The sequence below is a fragment of the Psammomys obesus genome, unplaced genomic scaffold (assembly GCF_907164565.1).
Source record: "Psammomys obesus unplaced genomic scaffold, mPsaObe1.curated_primary_1811, whole genome shotgun sequence".
Lineage (NCBI taxonomy): Eukaryota > Metazoa > Chordata > Mammalia > Rodentia > Muridae > Psammomys > Psammomys obesus.
The window spans coordinates 1,026,213-1,038,242 of NW_026590767.1; the positions used below are offsets into that span (position 1 = coordinate 1,026,213).

Here is a 12,030-nt window from a genome sequence, read left to right on the forward strand (position 1 = left end):
CTCCTCTCTTCATTCTTCTACTCTTCTCCAAATCCCAAGTTTTTCATTGCCAGGGCCATCACTTTAGTGCCACTTCCCATCCTATTGGCTCAGGATCAAAAGTTAGCCTGGCAGTGGAGCACCAGAACCTCTTGATGCTCTGGCTCGTGAGCATTCATGCCTGAAACCATTTGGAATGAGGTTTAGGTGGAGGTGGAGCTGGTGATGCTGGGCAGAGACTACCGGCTGAAGTCCAAAGAGGCAAACTCATATTGCCTGTCTCCCACACCCCACCATTTCCCTTTAATGATTGCTCCAACTAATGAAGACATAGCTCAGGCTGGGGAGTGTGGGGAGTGGGGGAGTGGGTTCTCAAAAGGTGAAAAGATGAAAAAGGAAGTTGCTTAGAGCTAGCCCATTAGCAGACCCAAAACACCCCATCAAAACATCACCTCATCCCCCTCATTCTTTCTCTGCCCCCTTGTGGAGGGAGTGGTAGCAGCATGACCTCATCTCGGCAACAAGAGGGAAGAGAGGACACTTCCCATCTCCTTGTGAGGTCAAGGGAGCCTGCTGAGTCTCCACTTCAGTCTCAAACCCATTTTGTTCATAGACACTGTGCTGTCGGCCTGGTCCTCCTGAGCTCCATGTGAGCTGCTGTGTGACTCTTGGGCTTTCAGCTCCCTTTGGGGACTGAGTTCTTAGAGTCATTGTAAAGCAGTTCCAAAGCTGTTTCCTTACCCGGGGAACAAGATGTTGCTGTAGAGGTGACATAGGACTCTAAAGTCTCAGCATTGCTTTGTCGTTCTGTGGTTGGACCTAGCTGAGAACCATTGCTTGAGGCTGTCTGTCTGTTCTCCCCTTTGCAAAAGTTGGGAAGCTTCTTTATGGGCATGCAGAAATGGCTTCCAGAGGCCTGTCCACAGCCCCTAAATGCTTAGCTGTCATATCCTTTTCTCTGTTTCGTTTCAGTTTTACAGAGTTTTTGGATCCATTCCAGAGAGTCATCCAGCCGGAAGAGATCTGGCTCTATAAAAACCCTTTGGTGCAGTCAGACAACATTCCTACCCGCCTCATGTTCGTAAGTACTGTGGTTTTCTGGCTAGTGTGTCCACTGGCCCAACTACGAACCAAATGGGCTTTGACCTTTGCTCCTGTTGAAGACAGTAGGCAGCTTCACAGAAAGAGGGAAGCAGCCCATCCAATTAAAACTCGATTCCAGACCATCACAGGCACCGATCGCTCACTAGAGAAACTGTGATTGCCCAACACTTTGGAAAGAGAAGAGACTTGCTTCCCTGAGTTATGTTGAGTGTTTGTACATAGTGACAGGGTAGCAAAGACGCCCTGGAAGCTAGTGACAAGAATTCCCTGTCCCTTCTCCTTTCAGGATAAGCCTGATCTTTCCAAACTTGCGCAGTGTAGAGAGCGCTGCTAACTACTTGTCTGGTGATGAGATGGCCCTGTGGTTGGCTGGAGGAGTGGCTCATTGGGTGATATACTTGCCACCCAAGTGTGAGGACTAGAGATCAGATCCCCGGAACCCATGTAAATGCTGAGTGGGTATGGTGACCAGCCTGTGATCCCAGCACATGGAAGGTAGAGACAAGTGATTCTCACCAAGTATACTAGCTAGACTCGCCAAATCAGTAAGCTGTGGTTCAAATGAGACCCTGACTCCAACTTCAACTAGAGACCTTTATACACTACACACACATACATGTGTCCACACACATGCCAACAGAAGTGCATAGGGTACACCATATACCCAAACACATACAAAACTAAGAGCCTAATAATAGCCTAACTGCCAGATGTTATCTGCATCTCTCTCCTAAAACGAATGAGCAAACACCCAAGCAGCTGGTGGGGGCAGTGGGGTTATTTTTACCTCCTCCTGCCACATGGCAGTTACAGCTTTTTACCTTTTCCTCTCTGTGTGCCGGAGTGTATGGGAAGGCTATGTCATATAGTCCCAGACTATGTCAGAGAGGGAGGGAGGGGTCAGTACTAGCCACAGCTTGCAGGGTCAGAAGTGCCTCCCAGAGAGATGAGGGGACTTTCTGAAGCCACACAGCTGGTGAATGACAGTGTCTGAGTAACAACCATGGAGCTCAGCTGTCCACCTTGAGGCTGCCCTGGATGTTCCCAGAGATCCGGGAACTCCTAACTGATGCTCACTCACTCTCGGAGTGAGACATTCTATAGCAGAGGATGCAGTCATGTGCTCCCTCCACTGGAAACAATAGCACAACTTTCAGATGGGCTGCCTCGTGGAGTGAAGTGATTCCTGGGGACCCACGATTGTGTCTGTGCTTTGGGGGACTGTGGTGACTATTCCAGAACATTCACAATGCACATGAGACTATTTGAAAGAAATATCTTTATTTCACAGAGGAAAGCTTTTTAAGTAACGATGGTTAGAAATATATTCATCTCTGCAAATGAAAATGCTTGCTATACTGCGTGAACATTCAGGTGTTATTACTGTTGCTTTTAATAATTACTTTTCAGCTTGGAAAACTAAAACAGATTTCTGTAAATCTTAGGGAAAGTGAAATATTAAGGTGGGTTGGCAGTAAGGCATAACAAATAATCACATATTACAATAAGATCCTTTTCCAATGCTACTCTAACTCAATAAATCCTAGATATGAAGGAACCAGTGTGTGGCTAATGACTTCACAGCACAATTAGGGGGAAACATCTGTTTATCACACAGACCTATTCTTTCCCAGGCTTTGCATTTCATGTGCTGTAAAATGCAGTTTGGAGATGAATGTTCCTACAGGACACTGAAAGAAATTTGCGGCTCTGGCCTAGATTTATGGACGATGGATTGTTTTGAAGACTAGACGCAGATGCTGTAGATATTCTGGCTACAGACACAAGTGGGGTGAAACAAGTTGCATATTCCCAGGGGTTGGGATGAGATGCAAAAATGTCACCCAGTGCCATGATTTTTGGAAAATAGGAGTATATTCGGCTCCATGCACTGACTCACTCTCAAATCCCACAATGAAACAAGTTCAACCTTTTTCTTCATGTATAGTGGTTGATGAAGCACATGCATTTGGCTACAAGATTCAGGGTAGTCCAGAAGAGCAAACAGGAGAGCAAGTGCGCCATTTAAAATAACCGCAACTCAAAGGTGAAAACATCTTTTGTCACCATAATTAGATTTGTTCTCCTAGACTTTATTAAGAGCTTAATATGAGCTAGCTTTTGTCAGCTTTGGGTTCTCAAAGGCTTTCCCAGTGTCTGCAGAATGTTGAGTGGAACACACAGTCTCACTGATATATAATCTAGGCCAGTTGTTCTAGGAAGTTCAAAATCTCCTCACTTGTCTATTTTATGTGTATGTGCATAAGTGTGTGTGCATGCTCACATGCAGATATGTGATGGCATACCTGCCACCGCCAGAGGACATCTTGTGAGAGTTGGCTCTCTTCTTAGTCTATGTGGATTCTGGTGATGGAAGTCAGAGAGTGCCTTTATTGGCTTGTCTAGCTTACCGGCTCGGGTCTTTTACATAGGTTGGAATGTTTTCATCCGAAGGTGAATTTCCTCTTTCTAACTAGAGTATTTTCTTAGGGAGCTGGCACTGATCCAAATGGCCTCCTTATCCAGTAATCAGTGGGCCCCAAGTCATGGGTCATGAGTATTCCTGTGTGTTTGTGAGTATCAAAATTCCTGAGTCAAATGTAACCAGAAAAATAATAAAGCAAAGGCTTGGTGACTGAGTCAAGTGCAGTCAAAGAGAGAATAAGTGGTAATGACACCCTCAGAAAAGCCCCAAATGGCTCTTATCTACCTGTGGCTCCTTCAGGGTCTGGGTCTGGGTATGGTGGGACTGTTTAAGGCCAAGAGCTTGTTTTTTGTTTTGTCCGTTTTGTTTTTTCTTTTCTTTTCTTTCTTTCTTTCTTTCTTTTTTTTTTTATTACTGGGAGCTTTTATTTGACTTAAGTATATGTGCTATACCACATTTTTATTTTATTTTTTTTGAATTTTATTATTTTCTTATCAGTTACATTTTATTAACTCTGTATCCCAGCCGTGTCCAGATCCCTTATTCCCTCCCAGTCCCTCCCTCCCTCTCTCATCTCCACTGTGCCCCTTGCCAAGTCCACTGATAGGGGGGACCTCTTCTCCATTCATCTGATCCTGTTTTATCAGGTATCTTCAGGACTGGCTGCAAAGCTCTCCTCTGTGGCCTAACAGGACTGCTCCTCCCTTGGTGGGTGGGGAAGCCAAAGAGCCAGTCATTGAGTTCCTGTTAGAAATAGTCCTTGTTCCCCTCACTATGGGAAACCAATTGGTTACTGAGCTACCACAGGCTACATCTGAGCAGAGGTTCTAGGTTACATTCATACATGGTCCTTGGTTGCATGTCAGTCTCAGAAAAGACCCTGTGCCCAGATATATTTGGTCCTTGTGGAGCTCCTATCCTTTCCTCTTCAGACTAACTCCCCTTCTTTCTTCTGATTCCCTGTACTCTGCCAAAGGTTTGGTCATGAGTCTTTGCTTTGAAAACACTGCTAGTTAGAGTCTTTCAAATGCGCTCAGTAGACTCCTGTCATATGTTCAATGCGCATCCCATCTGTCTTTCTAAACGAGGATTGATAATCTTACCCCATGTCCACTCTCTTGATTATCTTTTTTAGGTGTATAGATTTCATTATGTTTATCATATCTTATAGGTCTATATAAGTGAGTATATACCGTGCTTGTCTTTCTCCTTCTGGGATATTTCACTCAGGATGATCTTTTCTAGATCCCACCATTTGCCTGCAAATTTCATGATTTCCTCCTTTTTGATTGCTGAGTAGTATTCCATTGTGTAAAAATACCACAATTTCTGTACCCATTTCTCCGTTGATGGACATCTGGGTTGTTTCCAGGTTCTGGCTATTACAAATAATGGTGCTATAAACATGGTTGAGCAAATATCCCTTTTGTGTACTTGAGCAAACTTTGGGTATATACCTAGCAGTGGTATAGCTGGGTCTTGAGGAAGCACTATTCCTAATTGTCTTAGAAAGCGCCAGATAGATTTCCAGAGTGGTTGTATCAGTTTACATTCCCACCAGCAGTGGAGGAGGGTTCCCCTTTCTCCACAACCTCTCCAGCATGTGTTGTCCCTTGAGTTTTTCATCTTGGCCATTCTGATGGGTGTGAAGTGATATCTCAGGGTCGTTTTGATTTGCATTTCCCTGATGGCTAATGAGGATGAGCATTTCTTTAAGTGTTTCTCTGCCATTCGATATTCCTCTGTCGAGAATTCTCTGTTTAGCTCTGTTCCCCATTTTTTAATTGGATTACTTGGTTTGCTGCTTTTCAGCTTCTTTAGTTCTTTGTATATACTCGATATTAGTCCTCTGTCAGATAAAGGGTTAATGAAGATTCTTTCCCAATCTGTAGGCAGGCGTTTTGTTTTGATGACAGTGTCCTTTGCTTTACAGAAGCTTTTCAGTTTCATGAGGTCCCATTTATTGATTGTTGCTCTTAGAGCCTGTGCTGTTGGTGTTCTGTTCAGGAAGTTGTCTCCTGTGCCAATGAGTTCTAGGCTGTTCCCCACTTTTTCTTCTAACAGATTTAGAGTATCTGGTTTTATGTTGAGGTCTTTGATCCACTTGGACTTTAGTTTTGTGTTTTGTTTTTTCATGATGAGTTTGTGTTCTTATTGACCAGAGAGACAGACCAAGGAGTTTTTTTTTTTTAGAAGCACTGAGTCTTGTCCTAACATTTCTCCCTCATCCACAAGCAGCCAGCCTCTTGCCAGAGGTTGTGCTGTTATTCAAGAGGTCACCATTTTTTTGCTGAGTGTGTGTGTGTGTGGGGGGGGGTTCATCAGAGCACGGCTAAACACCTGCTGTTGGTATAGGTTGTGTCAGCTGGTTATAAATGTTGCTTGGTCCACCCTCCGTTAATGTCGTGTTGTGCATTCAGAGCATACTTCCAAAGAACATGTGGTGGGTAGGGGAGACCATAAAGGCTCCATGTGAAGAATAGGAAGTCACATCAGGCACGGACCATCTCTTCAGGGACCCTGCATATATACCCTGCACATATAAAATAGGATCTGGAAAGATCAGAACAGAGATTCAGGTAAACTTCTCTGGAGTTTCATCATCTTTATCATCATTGTCTTAGTTAGGGTTTTATTGCTGTAAAGAGACACCATGACCAAGGCAACTTTTTTTTTTTAATATTAATCACAGTTTATTCACTTTGTATTCCAGCTGTAGCCTCCTCCCTCATTCCCTCCCTATCCCACTCTCCCTCATCTCCTCCCATGACCCTCCCCTAGTCCACTGATAGGGGAGGTCCTCCTCCCCTTCCACCTGACCCTAGCTTATCAGATCTCATCAGGACTGGTTACATTGTCTTCCTCTGTGGCCTGGCAAAGCTGCTCCCCTCTTTTAGGGGGAGGTGATCAAAGAGCCAGTCACTAAGTTCATGTCAGAGACAGTCCCTGTTCCCCTTACTAGAGAAGCCACTTGGATACTGAGCTGCCATGGGCCACATCTGAGCAGGGGTTCTAGGTTATATCCAAGAATGGTCCTTGGTTGGAGTATCAGTCTCAGAAAAGACCTCTGTGCCCAGATCCAAGGCAACTCTTATAAAGAAAACAATTTAATTTGGGGCTGGCTTACAGTTTAAGAGGTTTGTTTCATTGTCATCATGGCAGGAAGCATGGCAGCATGCAGGCAGACATGGCGCTGGAGAAGCCAAGAGTTCTACATCTTGATCTGCAGGCAGCAGAAGGGGACTGTGTCACACTGGCCAGACTTGTGCATATATGAGACCGCAAAGCCTACCTCCACAATGACACACTTCTTCCAACAAGGACATACCTACTCCAGCAAGGTCACACCTCCTAATAGTGCCACCCGCTATGGGCCAAGAATTCAGTGTTTGGTGGCCATTCCTATTGAAACAACCACAATCATCATTGTCTTAATCCTCACCATCATCATCACTATCATCATCTTCACCTTCACTCACTCCTATCATCATCATCATCACCATCACCTTCATCCCATCATTTTCATTATCTATTACCATCCTCATCACCACCAAGACCACAGCAGCTGTTGTTTCTTGAGGACCGTGCTTATGCTCTTCACATAACAAGTGGCATCTCAGTTAATGCTTATCAGAATCTCTAATGGCACCATTTTTCATCAGCTCAATAGCTTTAGGATGAAAAACCAAGCAACTTTACCAAGGTTTTACAACTGTTAGCAGCTTAGCCCAGACCTTCTCAAAACACTGAGAAGCCGTTATGTGGCCACCTTTTAGACCTGAGAGGTGGAGAGGTGGTGTCAGCATGTCACACACAGGAAATGCAAACACAGAGGCTCCAAAGCGGGAGAACAGGGTCACATGGGCCCGCTGAGTCAGAGTTTATTCCGGGATATCGATAGACTGAGGACTCAGAGAAGGCAGGGATGGGAGCAGATGGTGGATGCCTTCAGATTAATGGTTATTATTATTATCCACTACCCAGGCAGCCATGAAGCATCTGCCGTGAGCCAAGCCCAGAGCTAGACAGTAGGGAAGCAGAGCCGAATATGATGTGGCTTCTTTTCTAGTGGAGGCACAGGTACAAATGTCAGCTGGGGAGTTCAGCCTTGCTGGAAAGCCTTTGAAGAGTAATTTTGACTTAAATAGGGACCAGAAAAGAGAGTTCTGCCTTTCAAGGAAATATCCACCTAAGACTCAATGCCGTTGTCTCTTCTGGTTCTGGACAGAGCATACCTGATTTCATCTCTCAGAATCTTGCTGTCACTGTGACGATTTGCTAGGACGATTTCCTATTCTGGGATGCTTTTAAGGAAGATAGGAACTAGTCAGTTCAGGGAGAGGATGGAAGAAGAGACAGACTTGGCTGGTGACGGACAGTTTAATTTGTAGTCTCTTTTAAAGTCTTTGACAGCCCCTTCCTTGGTGACAGGGTGCCATTGTTTACCCAAAGTAGGGCCTTTGCTGTATGTCTGTGTGCTAGAGTCATTTTTAAAATCGCTTTGTCGCCTCTCTTTATGTAAGGTGCCAGAGCCATAAGCACTTTGGCCCTGTGTTTTGACACAAGTGAGCTTCAGTGACCTCCTCCCCAGCTAGAATCCTGACATGGAACGCTTTGGGTTTGACTCCTTCTGTTCTCACACTTTCCTGCTGTGGTCATGTCCTCCCTCTACGGATAAGCTTCACCAAGTCATGTTCTTTCCCAGATGGGACAGTCCAGTGCTTTGCAGCAATGCTGAGGCAGAACCCATTTTCAGATTGGGTAGAACCTGGACATGGAGGACATTTCCTATGTGGTATTCACTGGTGGGCATACAGTGTGCGAACCCACTTGGAGACAGTGGTCATATACTGCTTTGGTGAGGTGCCTGGAAAATTCAGTTCCTTCTTGTTTCCAGCCTTCCTTCTTTGCAAAGGACTCAGATCCCATGGGTTTGTGTGGAGCACACTTTAATTGCGTAAGAGATCCTGGTACTCTGTGGGTACAGTTTGAATACATGTTACATTCATTTTGGGATACGGCGAGACACCAGGTAACAGACGTGGTGGGGGGATGCTAAAGTACCTCTGCTCCGTGTTGAGCTCTCCGCTCCTTAGAGATACTGTATACATGCTGTGTTAGTTCCTTTTCTGTTGCTGTGATAAATACCATAAGCAAGGGAACTTAAAGAAGGATTTAGATATGGTTCTAGAGGGACACGGTCTGTCACCATCACGGTGGGGAAATGTGGCAGCAGTCAGGCATGGTGACTAGAGCAGCAAGCCGAGAGCTCACATCTTACACTACAAGCAGGAAGGAAGGAGAGTGAGCTGGGAATGGTCCGCAGCTTTTGAAACCTCAGAGCCCACAGTGACATGTTTCTCCAGTCCACCTACCTTCTAAGCCTCCCCAGATGTTGCTCCCAACTGGAGACAAATACCTAAGACTGCATATGACAGTGGTTCCCAGCCTGTGGGTCATGACCACCAGAAAACACTTATTTCTGATGGTCTTGGGAGCCCAACGATGAAGTTTTTTTTTTGTTGTTGTTGTTATTGCTACTTCATAACTATAATTTTGCCACGGAGCAGTGCCTCAGTTCCTAAGACCATTGGCAATATGTGTTTTCTGATGGTTTCAACTCACAGGTTGAGAAGTGCTGATGTAGGACAGTTCATGCAAACATGGCTAGGACAAAGGCATGAGACTGGTACCCACAGTGTTGCTAGGTCGTAGGAGAAACTGCATCCTGCAGTTGGCCACAAATACTTCTGTTCAGCGAAGGAGCTGTGCACTCTGTAAGGCTGCCCCCTTTCCTGGAGGAGCTCTTGAGGTGGGAAAACTGTGCCCTACCTCTGGGGTGTTTAGTACTGGCCCAGTTAGCAGTTCCGTTCCTATGTGGAAATTTTATGGTGGTCATAAAATGATCCTAAATAGCATCTACTTAGGAAAGTTGCAGAGTTGAAGACTAGTCTTGGCAGAGGAAGGGGGGGAGAGAGACCTAAGTAAGAACAAGAGATCTGTGTCAGGGAACAGTGCTTAAAGAAAGCCCTTTGCCATCAGGCCCCCAGCCACTCCCCTAGCTCTCATTCCTGGCTGTGAGCCTGCATTTTTCTCACTTGATGTTGTATCCTCTATTTGGGCCAAAACATCCTGTTCTAAAATCCCTCTTACCAGCCTTTGGGGCCTCATGGGAAAGCCTTTCCCACTCATATTTCGGTTGGAGTTTTATTTCTGCCTACACATATGGGAACATTTTGATTACAGTTCCCTTAACATTTTATTCCCTTTTTATGTTATTCTATGAAGGCTTAACTTGGTGGTGGTGTCCTTAAAGGTCACTATTTGGTGCGTTGCCCTCTCCTTTTCAGGAGCATGTGGTATGAACTATACATAGGTCCTTAAGGGATGAGTAACCACTAGGGTGGAGACCTTGATGTTTGCGTTTGGAGGTAAAATGGATTCTTGAGCCTTAACTGCGGTCTTCGCTATTAGAAAGTAGTGCTCTAGGCATTGGTTTTCAGGATCTGAATGTGAAGATGCGTTTCTCAATCACTAGCATCAGTACTGTTTGAGATACTTGCTAAAAATTAAATATGACCCTCATGCCCCAGACCAGTCATACAAGTATATCATCATGTCAGCAAGCCCTGATATTATACAGATATTAGCAGTTGTCTTCCAAATGACTTGATCAGTTGATTTTCAAAGAGCCCATGCCATCCAGAGCCATAGGTGATAAGAGGACAATCCTAAACCAGTTACTCATTGTCACAAAGACATGACAACAAATAAGGAGGAAGGCTTTCTGGTGTCTCATAAGGCGTCTCTTGTAACTAGACTTTGCCACTCTGTGAGTTCTTCTTTCTTCCACCTTCCTTCACTCCTCTTTCCATCCTTTCAACATCCTAACACTAGATAAGAGAGAAAAAGGGATAGAGAGGAAAGGAAAGAGATCTCAGAATAAAGCCAGACATCTGAAATGGAGTGTCATTACCTTTAGATTACTTCCTGCTGATTAGGGGCATTGAGCCCCAAGCAAGATTGATCTTCAATGTCAGGATATCTAGTTTCTTCTTTTCCTTGTCTTTGCCCATGACTATTTAACACACTACAACCAACAAACCACATCACACCTCTTGGGGCCATAACATTTATATACCGTTTGAAAAGTCTCCAGAATTCAAAATGTCACAGAAACTATCTGCAGCTGACAAAATCACGCCCCTACCAGAGCACAAGGCAAATCCTTGTTAGCTGCTACGAAGCAGCCTCATATCCCCACACCTGGGATTAAAATGAAAACATATTCTTGTAATATTTCTGAGTTGTTAAAGAAACCAAAACTCCAAAATTTTTACTACAATCTCTGGAGGCAGAAACCAAAGATGAATCCCCAAAATAGTTTGCCTTAAATGGAAAGAGGCTGTTTTGAAAAGTCATGGTTATTTGTATGAATTCTATCCATGACTTTGTCACATCAGGAAGCCCATCTGCAAAAAGTGACATCTCATCTGAGCACAGTTAAAGAATTCCTAACTAGGGACTTAAATGGTCCATAGCTACCACCCCCCTTCCCATCACTTACTGATTTGTGCAATGTTCAGTCCATCCAGACATTGTTATCCTGAGATGTTTCACATGAGTGAAATAAAGACCTTCTCTCTTGATGGCAGCAGACATTAAAACTAACTTACTAATTTTGGAAAGCTAGCGTAGAAACTCGCTTTTGGTGGCAGAAAACTGGTCTGAGAACACCAGCCCTGTAAACTCAGAAGCTATTTGTTCCCAGGTTCCATCAATGAAACCAAGAAGTCATCTCAGATCCATCAGAAGCCTTAAGCACTCCTAGAACTGCCACTTAGAGTGCTGAGGATGGTTGTGTGTGGACCCCACCAGCTTCATCCCACTGAGTATCTGTGTAAGGCAAAAAAGAGCAGATGGTGCCTTAGCTACTTTTCTTGTTGCTGTAACCAAATACCTGATAATACCAGTGAAGGGAGAAAAGATTTTATTTTGGCTTACATTTCAAAAAGACACAGTCCATCATGGTGGTGACTCATGTCAGTAGAAGTGGAAGGTGGCTGGTCGTTTTCATCTGAGTCAGGAGGCAGAGAGAGAAATGAGTGCTGACATTCGGCCTCTTTCTCTTTCTCATTCTCTCGTAGACCCTACCCATGGAATAGAACTGCACACAGCTAGGCTGCGTCTTCTTACCTGAATTAACCCAATCTATAAACTCCCTTACAAACATATCCAGAGGTTTGACTTCTGGGAGGTTCTGTATCTTGTGAAGTTGGGAGGAAGAATTTGTATAAAGGGGCTCACTTCTAACCTGAAGGAATAAAAATGAATATTCAACAGAAAAACTCCGAAAGGGAATGAGTTGATTGGCTCTAATTAAGAAGGCCCTTCTTCTCATGTGCTAGGGAGCCTACAGGCATTTTTCCTGGCACACACAAACACACACACACACCCACACCCACAGTGGGGAGTTGTTGGGAGAAATCCAGGGTGTTGCTGGTGCTGATGAACTATCATAA

At 44.5% G+C, this 12,030-nt stretch overlaps 1 protein-coding gene across 2 annotated transcripts in view; it reads left to right on the forward strand.

Moving 5' to 3' along the window:
* Plpp4 (phospholipid phosphatase 4) overlaps positions 1–12,030 on the forward strand; it is a 130,116-nt gene that overhangs the window by 48,834 nt on the left and 69,252 nt on the right. For both annotated transcript variants that reach the window (XM_055608897.1, XM_055608898.1), the window contains exon 2: positions 952–1,060. In XM_055608897.1, the coding sequence (XP_055464872.1) occupies positions 952–1,060 (109 nt within the window). The remainder of the gene's footprint in view (positions 1–951; positions 1,061–12,030) is intronic.